The sequence below is a fragment of the Gymnoscopelus braueri genome (genome assembly GCF_963280865.1).
Source record: "Gymnoscopelus braueri genome assembly, chromosome: 14".
Classification (NCBI taxonomy): Eukaryota; Metazoa; Chordata; class Actinopteri; order Myctophiformes; family Myctophidae; genus Gymnoscopelus; species Gymnoscopelus braueri.
The window spans coordinates 25180703-25198661 of NC_137619.1; the positions used below are offsets into that span (position 1 = coordinate 25180703).

The window sequence follows — 17959 nt, forward strand, 5'->3', positions numbered from 1 at the left end:
GTAGGGCATTCCACATTCCCTTGTTAGTGCCAAATCTGGGTTGAACATGATCAGTGGAACTGCCTCTGGTGTTATGATCGTGGACTTCATTTACGTTTTGGAAGTAAAAAGTAAAAACTGTCTTATCCATTCTAGACTGTAGTTTACTAGACTAGTTTTTTGTTTTCGCGATATGTTTTCGCGATATGATGTATGAATTGAGTACAAAAAGGACCCCAATGGAAACAAGCCATAGGCTTTCTTGGGTTTAAAATCCTCTAGCAGACCTTGTATTGAACTGTACTTTCCCTGTGCGTTTTTTTGCAAACTGCTCATAAAGTATTCAATCAATCAATCAATCAATCAATCAATAAATAAATCAATCAATCAATCAATCAATCAATCAAGTACGTTTCTGCCCGGAACTGCTTATATAGTATTTTGTCAGGAAGACTTTGAGTACTACTCGGACACAATAAGTGGTTACACACTTCCTCTCTTTCAACTTGAGAAGCGGTAGGAAGGGTTATTTGTTTGTTTTAAGTTAGAAACGTTTAAAAGACAATATTGTACTGTTTATTTTATAAGTTAGAAACGTGTAAAAGACAAAATTGCTTTGTTTATTTTACAAGCATTTGTTGACGCTCTAATTTCTTTGGAGTTTGTGTGTCTGTTGTGGACACTTGGTTGGACTCATTCCCTTTCCTGATTTGTATGCAGCCGGCGAGGTATGTTTATTTGAGTTGTTTTCTTTTTGTTTATTACATTACAGTTTGTTGCACAATACAATTGATGTTTGTTATTTTTTGACCATTTATATGCGTATTGTGCGCGTTTGTATATTTGTATTATTAACAGTTCTACGTTGGTTTGAGGCTGACAGAAGAATGCTATAAGAGCTAGCCTTGGATCAAGATAGCCCTGATGCATGACATGTCATGTATGAACTTCAACCTGGTGTTTGCACGTTCTCCCTTTTTGGCCCGTACATATAATAAACGTTCAGATTTCAAATATAAAGTGCTTACCACATGTCCACGGATGTTAGAATTATGTACGGGCCATCAGAAGAGTGTATTGTTGAATAAAAAGCATTTTAATCCGATCGGTGGCCATTTTCTCCGTAATGTCTCCATATGCTTTCAACTACGCGACCCTATCGGTTGGGAGGTGTATTGCACCATGATACATTATAACTCTATGAGAAAATGGCCGCAGATTGGATTAAAATGCTTTTCATTGAACAATACGGAAGTTGCGGGTACTTCTGAGGGCCCGAACATAACTGTAACATCCGTGGCCATGGGGGTAAGCACTTTATATTTAAAATCTGAACTTTTATGTAGATGTACGGGACAAAAAGGGAGACAGTGCAAAGGCCTGGTTGAAGTTCATCCATGACGGTCGACCGTCGTGTGATCCATGGCTAGGATCGAGTTAGCCTTGAATCAAGACTACTGACGTTTGCATATCTAGAGATACGAAAGTAAAAGCCAGACTAGATAAAATACATCTATGATATGGCAGTCTTGATGCAACGCTGTAAGAGGGTCAAATATTAAGTAAAGGAAGCATAACTGGGTTGTGTTTTGCCTGGAGAGAGTGATGGGTGATGTGGTAGGAACGGTGGCAAATGTAGACGAGGCTAATGCAGGCATACATTTAGAACCAAGACTCAATGCCTGCTTTAGTCCATTTTAGGTCTGCAACTATTGATTATTTACTATATAATTGAGCTTTGAGAAGCATGTAATTTTTTTTTCAACAAATCAATTAACAACTTAGTTAGTATACTTAGTTGAACAACAATGTCATGCACAAATGGCAGATCTACAAGCTCACAACGCATTGTGAAGTGTTGTGAGCTTGTATATGCTATTTTTGACCATTACAAATTTCTTTAAAAATGTGTCAAAGCAACCCAGAGAAAGGCTTGTCCTTGGGTTCAAGAAAGGCGCTATATAAATTCAAGCTATTATTATCAAGGTTTTTAGTCGCTCAGTTAAATGAACACTAAGGATTTACTGTAACGGTAATGTTTGTTCTCTGCAGACACGACCCACTCCACCATACCTCACCACCTCCATGGCTGAGAACAACAAGGCTGTTGCCTGTGAGAGTGAATCACAAAAGGCTGCTGAGGAAAATAAACTGGACACTTACCATGTGAGTGTGTGTCTGTATGTGCCTTTGATGTTCAAACAGCTGTTGGTGGACTGCATTGTGTGCAAGCTGCTGTGTTGACTGTTGACACATCCAGTACAGAATACACACTGGATGTCTGTATGTTTGTCTGCTTTTCAAGGCAGCGTCTGTGCCTGTAGTTACGCATCTCAGTGTAACCACCTCCTTTGGCTACATTTTATGAGACAAATTAGGAGTGTTTGGGACTGTTTCGTAAAGGTTTGTGCTGACTGGAAGGGCAAGGGGCATATTGAGGGCGTTTGGGCAATTACTATGTGAGCAGCCATTTAGTACATCCCCTCCTGCTTTAATATAGGCTGGTCTGGAAAAGGGAGACATGGCCGTTGCACTTCAGGAGGACGTCGCCAGTGTACCGCTATCTTCACTGGAGATTGAGATGTTTGTGGATTCCCACCATCCAAACAAGGTCTTAGAGGGCCTAAACAGGCTGCGTCTCAACAGTGCCTTGTGCGATGTGATCCTATGCTGTGGGGGACAGGAGTTCCCCTGCCATCGTTATGTACTGGCTTCCTTCAGCCCTTACTTTGAGGTAACTGCACACATTTATTGACCTGCTGTTAGTACATTCTATTCTGTCTTGGCTTTCCCATGAACCAAACAAAAGGCCTAATCCATGAACACACCAGGCCAACCAATTCACCTTTTCAACCTGCACACAGGCAATGTTTACAGCTGGCATGATGGAGTCTACACAGGAAAGGGTGACCATCAGTGGGGTGGAACCTCCGATGATTGGCATGTTGGTGAGTTATGCCTACACTTCAAAGGTGTCCATCTCCACGGAAAATGTACAGGTAAATGTATTCTCATCATAAACCTTATTCATTGTCTCCGTGTTTGTCCTACATAACGTTGTTGCTTATTAAAGATATTTTTTTTATTTCGTCTCTAGGCCCTACTAGCAGCATCAAACATGTTGGAGGTCACGGCTGTTCGAGATGCCTGTTGTGGCTACATGGGGCGTCACATAGATCTAAATAACTGTGTAGAGATGTACTGCTTTGCCGAGGCGCACTCCTTTAAAAAGTTGGAGAAACGCAGCCTGGATTACATTCTGGAAGACTTCAGTGTCATCTACCAGCAGGTCAGTGATTGATTTAAGTTGTTAGTCTGTTGTTGGCTTTTTTTTCTCTTTACTTTGTTTTATTACTGTATTACTCAACCTGTCACCACCAGCACTGGTGTCATTGCTCAGTGATTGGATCTACAATATATTTTATATTTCACTAAGCAAACAATCTACCAGTGAGCACTTCGGAGGGGAAAAGGTTACTTTAGTTATTAAGTACAATATGGGAACATCTATCAGCTAATATAGTGTATGTTTTTCCCCTACCAATAGGAAGAGTTCCTGTCTCTCTCTGTGGAAAGACTGACTGACATTCTTGCCAGTGACCATCTAAATGTGCCCAAGGAGGACATTGTGTTTGAGGCTGCCATGTTGTGGTTAAACAAGTGTCCTACCCGTCGGCAGAGCTTTGACAAGGTCAGTCACTTCTTAGTCTCACCTTGCCAGATGATCAGAGGTCTTCTTCTACCGATAAATCTGGGGAGTTCTAGAAGCGGGGCGGCTGTAGCTGAGTGGGCAGAGAGCCCACCTGGGAGACAGAAGGTCCCCGGTTGGTGCCCCACTCTACGTGTCGAAGAGTGTCCCTGAGCAAGACACTTAAACTCTTAACTACTCCCTGAGACACTGGCCCCTGTAGCACTCACTGCTTCAGACACGTAGAGTGGGTTAAATGAAGATTGATGTCATATTTCACTGTATATGCAAATGTACAGTGACATACCGGAAAGGAGTGCCGACCAAATTATAATGATTAAATATTATAAGCACGGTAGTTGCCAGAACGGCGCCGACTGTCCAATACATGCTTGGCATCTACTGTATTCTAGTCTATTATGGTACTTGCTGGTTCTATGCATGATGATTTATATAATGTTGTTCAACCAATTTCAGCTGGACTAGTAAATAATGAATGTTCTGCGGGTTCTTTAAGGTTCTAGAGCATATCCGGCCACATCTTATCAGTCCCTCCAACCTACCCACTGTGCTTGAGTCTCTGAATGCGGTGAAAGGATGCCAGGGCAGCCAGAGGTTCATCTCTGAGGCCACGGACCGGGATCTTGTGCCCTACTATAACACGGCAGGCTCACGCAGACCCACAGGTACCCTGTCTCACACATGCATGCATGTTGCAACTGATGGTACATAAAAAAACAATCGGTTTACTATTCATTATACTTAAGTATTAACTAACCTGCTGTGGAAGAGTGGAAGAGTCGCTGATCTAACGTTTGCAAGTCATTACTTTCAAAATAGGACCTATTCATTTATCTCTCCTTGCATTGATCTTTTTTTTTTTTTAAGAGCGCTGTCAGGTAAACAAACAATCCCAAACCTGTTTGCAGCACAGAGCACACCATCAATTCTTTAAAAAAGTTTGGAAGATGTGGGCGACGAGGAATCTGGATTGTTTTTCCAGTCTAATTACATACTCTGTTGGGTCCATCCACTAATAAAATGCTATTCTTGGGAAATGGTTCATGAAATGAGCAGTAGGTGGCGCTACTCAGTCAAGCGAGACTCATATTATTGGACATTCTACTTTTTGGCCTTCTTTTAGGCTATACAAACATATTTTACATGGACTGCCTGGTAGTCTATTGGGCTGCAAGTCCTCTAGCTGTCCAGAGGCTGACTTTCAATCGGGCTGTAGGAGCCACGTCATGACGTGGCTTCTAATCAGAGGCGTACGGTCATTTGGGCCAACGAGGCCATGGCCCGGTCTGTGTAAACCCAAGATCTGCCAGGGGGAAACAACAAAAAATCAACATAACAACATTAGCAGCCCCTCACCCTATAAGTCGCCTTGTTTTCAAATGGGGCTCATTTGCATTCGGCCGAATTGTTAATGAGTGGCCATTAGAAAAACAGTTTCGCCGTCAAACCGGTTCTCCATTGCGCAGAGACGTGTACGTCTTTCCATTCAGAAATGTAATGGAAGAAGAACCGTCGTCCCAAAACACCCTGCCCCGGGTCTAAACCGGCGGCCTCGGTCCGCGAAAAAAAATGGGGCAGTGTGTTTTGGGAGCGTCCAAAACACACTGTCCAAAAAAAAAGTTTTTCCATCCCCCATTTATGCTTTTTATTTTTTTGAGAGCCCCAAAATCCACCCCCTTCAAGCACAAAACAGTTTTTGCAAAATATGAAGATTTCTTTTCGAATTTTCAAGTGTTTCAATTCAGGGATTCATTCACAAAATCCAAAATGTGCAAAAAAACTGGTTGATGGAAACGCAACTACTGTCAGGATATTGATGTGCGTTTTCCCTGCTGAATCTTATTCAGGTAGTGGCCCCAACAAACACTCAACTCAATATATTATACAATGCATTGCAGTGTAATTTATAATATTATGGCGTTGCTTGCCAAAAACAACGGATCTACAAGCAAACAAAGGATCATATCACAGCTCTTTTTTTAGGTTGTAGATTTGTACTTTTTGGAAAGGGACACTTTGTGCGATATTAAATATAAATTGAAGGACCTCTTCACCCATTTTCCGACGTAGAATATATATTTCTTCAAAATATTTTTTTTACTATTGCGGCTACTCCTACATATTTTGTCAAACCCTCAAAAAGCGGTACACGTTATCTCGGGGGTCATATGATCAAGATGTATGAGTCAGCTTTTTCATATCCCATTCCAATTGGCTATGACTGCCTTCCGAAGTTTATGGGCATTTGGAAACTCTAAGAGGAGCACACTTTGCTAGTTATTAAATCAATTTTAACTCTTAAATCTCCTCTGGCTCACCTGCTCCTTCTCCCTCACTTGTTGAAGTGATAGTGACGGTGGGAGCAGACACTCTTGACAAGGACATTCACAAGATGGAGAGCTTTGATCCTCTGACCAATCAATGGAAGACCATAGGACGTACACCCTTGAAAGTAAACGGGCATGCTGTGGTGATATCAGGTGAGGAGTAACATCAGAACTAGAGGTGCTGTGATCAAGGTTTTTTCGATCCGATTCCGATCAGGCCGCATCAAAACAGATCCGATTCCGATTAATTCCTATCCGATACGGCACATAATACTAATAGTCTTTATACTGTATCTCATGTTGACAAGCATTGTGAGCTTGTAGATCTGCCATTTTCAAATGGACGAAATGTATATAGGGCTGAAGTGGTTACTGTATGAACTTGGTTACTTTACACCACTGCGAGAGAGAGGCTTGCGTCGCAAAAGCGAGTGTTGATATTCAGCCAAAATCTGTCACTTGCGTTTCAAATCGTATTGTTTGATCGGCTGGTGATATAACTTAACAGTCACAAGGTATTTATAAACATACTTGTGTGGATGACGGTGACGGAGAATTTTAATGAAGTCTTTCAGGACGCGCTGCGCATTTCTGTGTTGTTGCTTGCACGGACAATGTGTCAGCCCGTACAACATGTGGAGCGTGGCCACGACCACGGTCCACGCTCCGCGCTTTTTATCTTTACTTTTTATTACTGATGTTAAAACTAAATGTTAAAAAAGGATTGATCAAGTGATATTACTCAAACAGAGAACATAACCTCTCAGAATCATAGTCAACAAAGTTTCACAGCGTGCTGGTTAGAACTGCTGGATAGAACTGCTGAAGTAGAGTACTGGAATGGAGTGCTTTGATCAGAGCGTCTGATCGGTCATTTTCACTGCGATCCGATCTCCATATTGTTTTTAGCTGATATCGGGCCGATATCCGATCTGTTAATCGGATCGCGGCATCTCTAATCAGAACCAATCAACTTTGGACCTGTTATGGATCCTACTATGTTTTGCTTCTGAATTGATCTGTAGCAGTGTACTGTAGGCATTTAGCAGATATTTTTATCCCGAGCAAATTACAAGTGAGAAATCAGAGTAAATATCATGAAACCTAGTTAACAAACGACAGGGTAATATAGTCACAAATGTAGAGTGCAAAGAAAAAAATCTAGCACTTCAAAGAAAATAGGAAATCCAGGTACTGTATATGTCAAACCCTATCATCGGTCTAAAAAAGTACATGCTATCTAAATAACATAACATTTTTGGTCAAGCAAAAACAAGTGTTAACAATCAAGAAGGGGGGGGGGGGGAATGAATAAACGTGAGCAAGTAGCCAACACATCTGCATAGTATAACGAGCATCTATCAAAAAGGGATACAAGGAGAGGGTAGTCCTAGGGGGTATTTTTGTGTCACCATATTAATTTTGATTACTGGGAGCTCACAGGCAGTGTTGTTAAAATTTAACCAAATATTACTACATGAATGTTACCTACTGTAGCCAGTGGTGACGTTGGTATTTACTATTTAGTCCACCTGACAACACACTGGATCTATTTTGGTGAATGTCTTGGCTTGATAAGTAAACCGTCCCAATAATCTAGTAAGATGAAGAAGATTTAGTATGATGACATTTCAAGTCACATAAGCATAATTATTTCTTTGACAATCAATGCATAACTTATTTTAATTGTGCTCTTCTTCCACCATAGGCTCCATTCTGTATTTGGCAGGAGGATATTGCAATTATGGTGACAGTGCGGAGACGTGGCGCTATGACGTTCCCCGTAACACATGGACGAAGATGGCTCCCATGAATAAGCCACGCTGCAACTTCAGTAAGACTGTCACTCTATGGCACTCTATGGCATCCAATTTAACCACATTAACCATGGTGACCCTATTTTGGGCATATCTTTATATGAAATTCACATTAGTATTTTTAATTCTCAGAATTAAAATGCTTGTAGATCGTCTCTTTTTGAATAGCTGAAGTATAAAATAGGACATTAGTAGTTAAAGGTAGCGTATAAGGGACAACTTCAGATATTTACATATTACCGAATATAATGGGCAACAATATTGTTGATCCGACCGATTTGTCGTCATTGTGTGGGGCTTTGTCAGAGTACCCGTTGTACCAGTCTGTCTGTTTTACTTTATATGGAGATCCCTGATGTCATTAGTATATGCCCATACTCTGTATATTGGCATGTCCAATTCGCTGGTGAGCAACTTTCATCGAAATGAAGAGGTGGGGTGGGGAATCCGCCCGCTAGATATATTATAACTATGGTTGGGCGGGAGGAGTAGGACGAAGGCTCTACCTCCTCCCAGTGGGGCTCCTCACTGGTAGGTGAGTCAGTAGGATACAACACAGAAATGTGTGTGGGGAGGAATCAATTGGCCTAATGACTAAATTGGGAAGAAAAAGGGGTAAATATCCCCCCCCCCCCCCTCTTACATGTTTGGGGGCGATGATGTTACGGGGCTCCTCCGTGTCATTGTTATGTCTCGACTGCGCAGTATAGCAGTGTCACCTCCATGCGCAACCCTGTACGCAAGCTTGTGAGTCAAGCCCATTGTTCAAAACCGTTTTTTCTCATTCATGTATCTGGCTCCAGCTCTCGGTTCTGGGGGCTTGGAATAACCACAGAGTTGTTTCCATTGTTACTCAAGGACCGGATGAATAGTGCATTATATCCACGGTCATCAAGTTCTAATGATCAGGTTTTCTGTTTTGTTTTTTCCTCCTGCACTACCCCACATGGACCATAGGCCTGGTGATGCTAGATGGCTATGTGCTTGCAATAGGTGGCAATAATGATATGAGGGACTCAATGGATCGCTACGACCCCAAAACCAACACCTGGCAGCTCATGGAGTCTGTCGGTGTGGAAGAGTATTACGATCATGACGGTCCTGCTGTGGTCACACTAGATGGACTTCTCTATTGTATTGGTAAGGAACTGATTATACACCTGCTGCAGGTTCAGCTACTGTAGCTGTGTTTCATATGAATGAATGAATTAATTTATGTTAAGCTTTAATCAAGGTTCGATTTGGGAGAATGGGGAGGGATTCCATGCCTCTGCTTTTGATTTCCCCACCGTCATTAATGTTTATGGTCTGTGGGGATATGTTTTATTCCTGCTTCTGGTCAGACTGAATTAAATGCATGCATTTCCTTTTGGTAATAATAATTTGGCCCCCACTCCTTTGGTGTATTGTTTGCCACTGTGTATTTGCACCTGAAATGTGCAAATTTGTCCTCTGTATTACCCATCCTAACTATTAGGAGCAGTGGGTGTGGGGCCAAGCCGCGAATCAGGAACCTGTTTTAAAGACTGTTCGATATTCAGTTTCATTAAACAATTTAACTGCAGTTTCATAAAAATTACATTAACCAGGGTGTCCCTATTGTGGGTAAATCTAAGATTTTCAATATAAAAAAAGGTGTTCTGTTTTTTTTCTCTCTCAGACTCATTGCGAGCTTGTAGATCTGCTATTTTCACTATTTGTTGTATGATGAAGTATAGTTTAAATGGGTAAGAAAATAATGTTTTATTAACCCATTTAGGGCAGGAACCCCTATTTGTAACTATACTTTTCAAGACTATACCTTTCAACCCTTTCGGGGTTCTTGTTGCTAGTATGTACAGTATATAGCAACATACACTTTTTGTATTTTTTTTAAAATAAATATTTGAAGCGTTTCAGAAAACGTCAGGATTTAGGAGTTTTTAGAATCAGCCTCAGATCTAAATGGGTTAATCAAACCTTGAGTATAATGGTTAACTGAAAATGCCCAAAGACTTTGGTATTACTACATATTCATTGATACCGAATAATATTTTTCCGTGTGTGTATCCTCCTGGGCCCTAGGTGGCCTTCCAAAGTCTTGGACGAAAAACCCCGAACCGTCCAAGGTGGGCAAGTACAACCCTGAAACATCTCTATGGACAGAAGTTGCTCCTATGCAGATTCCGCGTTCTAGACCAGCTGCCTGTACTCTGAACGGAAAGATCTACGTTTCAGGTATCATACGTTATTTTACAATCATATTATTAGATTGGACATGTTCATCACTTAAATGTTACTGCTTTTAAAGGTTGGGTTGATTTTAATTACTTTGTTCTGCTGAATAGCTTGACGTATAATAATCTATCATTTTAATAAAGGCAACTCCGCACCAAACAGACTCGTCCAGACTATTGCAGACTACTCCAGACTGCAACAGACTGGTATTCGGTTGGCAAAAGTTACCATTTAAGTCTGTCAGCCGACTGGCCATTCATGTGCTAATTTGACTTTTAGCGTGCCAGCGTTGCCAGGTCTGCTTATTATAAGCGACTTTGGGCTTGTTTCCCTGCAAAGCCACTTAGGGATGTTCCCAGCGTTTTTTCTTCACTGACGTGCAGTGGTGTAAAGTAACTAGTACATTTACTCAAGTACTGTACTTAAGTATAATTTTGAGGTACTTTTACTTTACTGGAGTATTTCCAATTGTCTATACTTGTACTCCACAACAATTATTTGAAATGTTTAGTTACTAGTTACTTTGCAGATATAAATCATTATGAAACATACATTAACCTCTTTTGCCCTATTTTATACCTATAAGCTATTTGAAAATAGCAGATCTACAAGCTCACAACGTGTTGCGATGCACACGTTCTGAGCTTGTAGATCTGCTATTTTCAAACATTTTTGTACTTTTACTTTTGGTACTTTAAGTACATTTTTATACCAATACTTTAGTACTTTTACTCAAGTAAATGTTGAATTCTGGACTTTTACTTGTAACAGACTCAGAGTACATCTATTGCATTCAAGCCTGGAATTTCGTCATTTTAGGGGCAAGGCCACTTGGCCTTTGGTGTTGTAATTTTTTGGAGGGCACAAAGGCCAAATGCCAGGGCAGGAAGGCAGGAATCCAAAAAAATAATAAAGATTTTTAAGTCCAAAAATGATTTTTAAGTCCACGGAAATAATGCATTTAACTTGAAGGTTAAGGATCATTGTATTTTAATATATTATAAGAATAGTATAACTATCTGTGAAATATAACCCATTTATTTCACAAAATAATGTGTTGGCAAATGACCAATATTTAGTTATATAGGTCTCAATATGTCACATTCAGCCCTGGACTTCACTGACTGAAGTAGGGGTCACATTAATCACATTAGATTCACATAATGTATTTTACCCACAATTAATTTTCATTCAAATGAAATGTTAATGAACTTGCACTAATAATGACTTTAGTTGATTTTTCACTCTTTAAAATATAGTATTTCTTAATTATTAATAATTACAGCTTTTTTTTTTTTCACGATTTTTTATTGTTTTTAAATAATAATAAAAAAGGAACATACAAGATTTCCACCCGACAGCCATAATATATAGCCAATATATGGTTCTGTATCAGTATATGAGTCCGTTTTTGCAGATTTCATTCTAATTGGCTACTATGCCTGCATATGAATTTCATGAGCCTGGGTAGGTCACCCTGGCTTGGCGGAGATATGCCCTGTAGCGCACACTCCGCCAGTGATGTAAAGTAACTAAGTACATTTACTCAAGTACTGTACTTAAGTACACTTTTGAGGATTTTTTACTTTACTGGAGTATTTCTAATTTTCAGTACTTTTACTTCTACTCCATACATCTCTGAGGAAAATATTCTACTTTTACACCACTACAATTATTTGAAAACTTTAGTTATTAGTTACTTTGCAGATATAAATTATTACATTATAAAACATACAGTAACCACTTTAGCTCTATTTTATACCTAGGCTATTTGAAAATAGCCGATCTACAAGCTCACAACACGTCGCGAAGCGACGCGTTGTGAGCTTGTAGATCTGCTATTTTCAAACATTTGAGTACTTTTACTTTTGGTACTTTAAGTACATTTTGATACCAATACTTTTGTACTTTTACTCAAGTACTTCTACATTGCAGTATTGATACTTTTACTTAAGTAAAACATTTGAGTACTTTTTCCACCACTGCGCTCCACACAGCAGCAGCAGGTGAAAGCAATTCACTTAAACGAGGGTTGTGTTGCACACCAAAACTGCGCGAAAGTAGGTCAAATCAATCAATCTCTCTCTCTCTCTGGGAGCAACAACGAGAAACAGTGAATGTAGGTTTTCATAGACATGGTCGCTTGTTTCTCTCACATAATCTGGCAACACCGACAGCCCTTTGTTGTCACTGCCACTGCTCTGCCAGTCGGCTAAAAAGCTGAACATGTTCGGTCGGCTCTGGGTCGGCCGAAAAGGTCCCGACGGACCCCCCGACGGACCCCTAACCGACTGGCCGACGCTTCCCGAAGCCAAATCGGCCCAAAGTCGGGCCGATTTGGATTGGTCTGGAGCCAGCTTAAATGTTTTGTATTAATAATAATCAAGTATTAGATGGAAATTAATAAGTAAATGTATTTAGTCACTTTCCACCACTGCTTAGTTCCATAACAGACTCACGTCAATGTAGTTTGTGCACATAATAAAGCCCACTAACAGACACTCTCCTGTCAATCCTTTTTTATCTTCAGGTGGTCAGCAGATAAAGGATGAGTGCAAGACTAGGGTCACGGTTAACTCGATGGAGTGCTACAACCCCAAGACCAACCAGTGGACCATGTGTGCCCCCATGCAAATGCAACGCTACCATCATAGCATGGTTGCGGTGAATGGAAGGATCTACGTACTAGGAGGGATGGACAGCAGACAAGTGTAAGACACTGCTGTTCCATGAATGCCTGGGAAACGGTGCCTTGTCCATACCAGACATTTCTCTCATGGCTATTGTTCTCTCTCCCTGTAGGTTTCCCGTGGAGATAGAGCGGTACTATGAAGAAACGGACACATGGGAAACTGTGGGGAAGATGCACACAGGTTGTTATAATCTCAGATGTGTCTCTCTCAGGCTGAGGAAGGATCATGCACCCACGGTTATTGACGATTATGAAAACAGTGAAGACAGTGATAACAATCAGGATGAGGATGACTATTATGATTATGATGTAAGCTACGAAGATGACTATTATGATGACGGTGGTGATCATGATGATGACGAGGAAATGATGTTCTTCGATTAATGAGCTTTGCCTTAATTCCCTGGCTCATGCAATTTCAGAAGAGCGAATACTGGGTGAGGATGCTTCCCTGGATTTGTTGCCCATTGTCCTCCATTATAAAGTTGTGAAAAAGTATGAAACGTGATCTACTAGCAGGTAGTTTATTTAATTCCAACAATCGCATCTTTTTCTCTAAATTACACATACAAGTATAAAATAAATATTCGTTTTGATTCTAAATCAGATGGGCTTTATCGTTTGCAATTGACTTCAAACCAGGAGAGAAAAATGATGGAATTATTCTTAATATAACATTTAATAGCGTTCATACATTATATTGCATCTGTTAACTCTCTTTATTGAAAGTCACATTCTTCTAATCCAGATGTAAATTGTACACAGAATTGAGGATTTTTCTATGTCTGATAAGTCTCCAGCCGACTAAATACTAGAAAACATGTATTTAATTCCAACTCTCTGTACAAAATAACCCTGTAGATACTAAAATAAAATCGTGAAAACACCAACTGATTGAACTTATTTTATGCTGGTGGAGAGCGCTGTCAAACAAGTTCGGCCAAAATCTATAGGTGTGCAATTGGGTTTACTCATCAATTTTGTGACCACTTGTGCCCTGTGGATGGGGTCATTGACATCCTGGAAGAGACACAATATGGTGAAAGATTACTCATCTGATCATATCACTTTTTCCCTCATCTCTGTAGATAGTGCATGCAGTTTTTGCGCCACTGAACTCTCAAATCTGGAATAGTCTTTATGAGGAACTCTGCAACTCTCTATTTGTCAACAGCTTATTCTTACTAACAGACTGATCAGGGGCTTGTTTCACGAAACCGGGGGCCTATTTTGCGAAAGCAGAATTAGGGGTTAAACCTGGATTTAACACCTATCCTGGTTTAATTTAGCCAGGATTAGCGATGAATCGGTTTCATGAAAGCTGAATTCTCTTGCCAGATTAGTTTAGACAGAGCACCCTGGATAAGTTTATCCATGACTCGATTTCACGAAAGAAAATTTACGCAATCCTACCTTAGTTATCATGGAAATGTAGCTGTGAAGTTACCAGGCTAACAGCCAAGTTTACTTAATCCAGTGCCTTGTTCTTTTTTTCCACAGTTAATTCAACACATGTGTTTGTAAATACAATAAGATAATCAATTTAATTATATTACTGAAATAGAGTGTGACCATGAATCATAATTGTTTCACAATGACTCATGTGATATGTCATTGTCACACTGTTAACACTATAGTTCATATTGTTTGATAATATATATTACAGATTTTCTTATAAAAAATCACACCCAGTGTGAAGTGGGCGGTGTCTTGCTAGCTAATCACAATACTGGAGTCTAAGGGTGTGAATTTTTACTGTTCTCACGAAATGGACAGCATCTAAGTTAAATATAGTGTCACATCAAAGTGGTTTTAGATTAATTTCATCATGTCTCACTAGCCAATCACAGCATGTGGAATTGGAGCACTATGTCACTGTTGTTATTTAACAGTGGTCATCACGGTGATGGAAGCTCACTTAAAAGAATAATGTTTTTTTTTTAATACCCTTTCCACCCACAATGTGTGTTTCACTTAAAAAAAAACATAAATGTGTTTTTTTAAGTGCATAGTCCTATCTATGCACATGTGTCATGTTTCACTAGCCAATCACAGTCCTGAATAGACTGTGATTGGCCAATCACGGTGCAGGGTTAGGGGGTACACTGGTGGCCAATCACAGCGCAGGATTGGGGGGTGCAAATATCCAAACCTCACATATAGGGGCGGTTTCACCGCCCAAAAATATGACAGATATATATATACTCGTGTGTGTGTGTGTGTGTGTGTGTGTGTGTACACACACACACACACACACACACACACACAGGGCCGCATTAACCGCGGAACTTAGTGGAACTTGTGTTCCACGGCCTGAGCCTGCAGGGGCCCTGTGTGAATTATGTATTAAAAAAATATATAAATTTTTTATTTATTTTTTTAAAATTTATATTTTATTATAATATTATATATATTCTTACTATTACTATTTATAAAAATGTATACATTCGGGCCCTGCTGTGTGAATTATATATATTTAGAAACATATGTTGCTTTAGTTTTAATGTTGCGCCTTGCGCGGCAGAACAGACGCAAACCTCTTGCATACCGTGGCTGGTACTGATGTGTCACTTCTACTTCCTGTAAGTAGACAAAAAAATAAAACTACTGTCGACTAATCTTTAGAAGCGGCTCTTATTTTGAAATCCTCCGCTTTTAGCGTAAGTTTGTTTCTGTTAACCAGTAGGCTATGACTCTGCTATCATGGTCTGTGACAGCAACACAAATAAACAAGAAGAACCATGTGGATTAAACGCAAGATTTGGGCCAACGTTCATATTTACGATATGAAAACCAGCTCCTGTGACTTAAACATTGTACAAACTTTGGAAGTGCCGTGTGTTAAACTCTTTGAACCCCGGCGCAGCATGGTGAGTTAATCTTACAATGAAGATGTGTGTGTGCGTGTGTGTGTTTGTTTGAAGTAGGCTTAGACTGTATCTCACGTGCTGTGTTTGAATAATGTAGCTCACGGTTGTTAATGTCATCTCTGTGACTCTGTCTGTCTGTCTTAGTGCTACCATAATGTACACTGTGAAAATCTAAATGACATATTCTTAATACATTTGTACTGTGCAAATAGCTGAATAGGATGGAGTAGTAGGTCTACGCTACTGTATTTTAACATCAGTCAGTCTAATGGTGAGCCATAATATTATTTTCTGAGGTGGTAAAAAGGTTGAGAACCACTGCGGTAGACTTAAAGAGGTGGGTCTACTTGCATGATTGTCACATGTTTGGTGGGGATCTTTTTACTTTAACTTTTCAAGTACATTTCAGAGCCTGTACTTTTGTACTTTTACTTGAGTAATTAGTTGAATGAGTACTTTTACTAAAGTCGCTTTAAGTAAAGAAAGTGAGTAGTACGTTTCCCATCTCTGCTGAGTATTGTTTTCTCAATTCTAAACTTGAATTGTTGAATTTCTTATGAAGAATAAGAAAATAAATATGAAACATTTGTTACCCATCTCATCACCATATGTCTAGTAGCCTACGACTGTAATGACCATAAAGTAACCTCCTTAATAATAAATGTAATTTGTAATGATAGACACTGTAGTTATAGCATAGACTGAAGTTGGAAAGGCTGTGCCGAGTGCCTGTGTCGGCACCAATCGTGCTGGCGGTGGCACGTGCACCAAACGCACGTGCGCGTGAACGCACCAAATATTGTCCGATTAATGTTGAGGGGGGGCCTTTGATTTGGTGTAGTTCCACGGCCCTGAGGGGCCTTAATGCGGCCCTGCACACACACACACACACACACACACACACACACACACACACACACACACACATAAATTATTAGTTATGGCTGGGTTTAAAAGACCCTCTTCTCCTCAATGTAAGTCAATGAGGAGCATATTTTAAATTATCAATTTCTAGTCAATGGAGAAATTATTTTTGATTTCTTGTCCACCTTTGGAGTTACATCATGATGGCAAGGTAACTACACAACCCAAACCTCCTATACAAAAGTGGTCTTGCCCTTTAAGCAGTAAATCTGATCACAAACCAATGAGTTTCCCCACACTTATTCAAGTCTTATGCGAAAATCTATGATTTTTTTTACCGCCACCGGGACCCCCGTTACCCCCGCCCCCATTACCGCCACCGGGACCCCCGTTATACCGCCGCCCCCGTTACCGCCACCGGGACCCCCACTGCAGATATATAAATGGATGGATTCCATGTAATCTCTACATTGCATGCATACCTACCAACCTCAGACCGTTGTGGATGGTTTTAGCATGTAGCTAATTACAATGTGAAAATATTTGGGCTCTCAAGTGATCTGTATTTGAAACCTGTGAATAGCCACAGAAACCACCACACATGTTGGCTTTGACATGTTTAATGTGTTTCACTTCAAATTGAATTGTTCTACTTTCAATGGTTTGTTTTTAATGTCAATAATTAAAGTAGCTATTCTTCTTCATAATAATAATAATAAAGTGCTATACTGTAGTTATAGCAGTGACTGAGACAACAGACTGGAAAACGATGCTTTATAACTGAATGCCACCATTGGATAGAAAGAGAGTGAGACAGCATAACAATTCACTATGAATATAACTTGTAATGAAGTAGTGAGATTGGAATAGAATTATCGGACGGACGGACGTCTTGGTATAAACCTTTGAAAGTTTGAAAATCTCTGTCTTTGTTCTCCCTCTCTTCATTTCATTCTGGGATAGCCATAGCTGAGTGGTTAGTGAGCCCGCCTGGAGACCCAATAGCTAGTTGGCCCAAGTACGATTCCATGCCAGACCAGCTCAGCCATGTATTGACGTGTGTCCCTATGCAAGACTCTTAATTCCTATTTGCTTCCTGTGTGTGCTGCATAATGTTTAAAATTCTAAATTTCCCATACAAATTTGGGAAAATATTTAACAGAGTAGATGTAATTTCCAGTATTCTGGTGGATTTTTGACACTTATCAGGCTTTACTTACATAGGATCCATTAAAAAGTTTAAAGTAGATATATTGAATTTAGAGGGGATGGGGGGATTCTACCATTTCGTCATTCATTGACAGTAATCCATCCTATCAGCGTTTTGCGACGACGTCGTATGACGTTGTAAAAGACGTGTCTTTTCAACAGATATCTCTTTACCCACTGGGCACACACAATACAACGCCCATACGCCGTGCATACGACGTCCGAGTCAGACTTCAGTCAGCAGCTGTTTTAAAAAATACGTTGAAATGACGTCG

General features: G+C 40.1%; 1 protein-coding gene across 1 annotated transcript; it reads left to right on the forward strand.

Annotated features, from left to right (window-relative positions):
* The first annotated feature begins 486 nt into the window (after window positions 1–486).
* LOC308100095 (kelch-like protein 23) lies at window positions 487–13629 on the forward strand. The gene is made up of 13 exons (XM_080448996.1): window positions 487–707; window positions 2032–2145; window positions 2480–2713; window positions 2844–2978; window positions 3077–3268; window positions 3527–3670; window positions 4185–4353; window positions 6034–6168; window positions 7724–7849; window positions 8790–8972; window positions 9897–10049; window positions 12580–12760; window positions 12852–13629. Exons 2-13 carry the CDS (start codon window positions 2065–2067, stop codon window positions 13123–13125), a joined length of 2007 nt encoding a protein of 668 aa, XP_080305122.1. The 5' UTR covers window positions 487–707; window positions 2032–2064; the 3' UTR covers window positions 13126–13629.
* Window positions 13630–17959: the final 4330 nt, after the last annotated feature.

Bases quoted from the DNA above. Each gene is read 5' to 3' on its own strand.
- LOC308100095 (XM_080448996.1), top strand. From the start codon at position 2,065: ATGGCTGAGAACAACAAGGCTGTTGCCTGTGAGAGTGAATCACAAAAG. The intron at 3,269-3,526 runs GTCAGTGATTGA...CCCTACCAATAG, and splicing joins TCAGTGTCATCTACCAGCAG to GAAGAGTTCCTGTCTCTCTC. The intron at 8,973-9,896 runs GTAAGGAACTGA...CCTGGGCCCTAG, and splicing joins TGGACTTCTCTATTGTATTG to GTGGCCTTCCAAAGTCTTGG.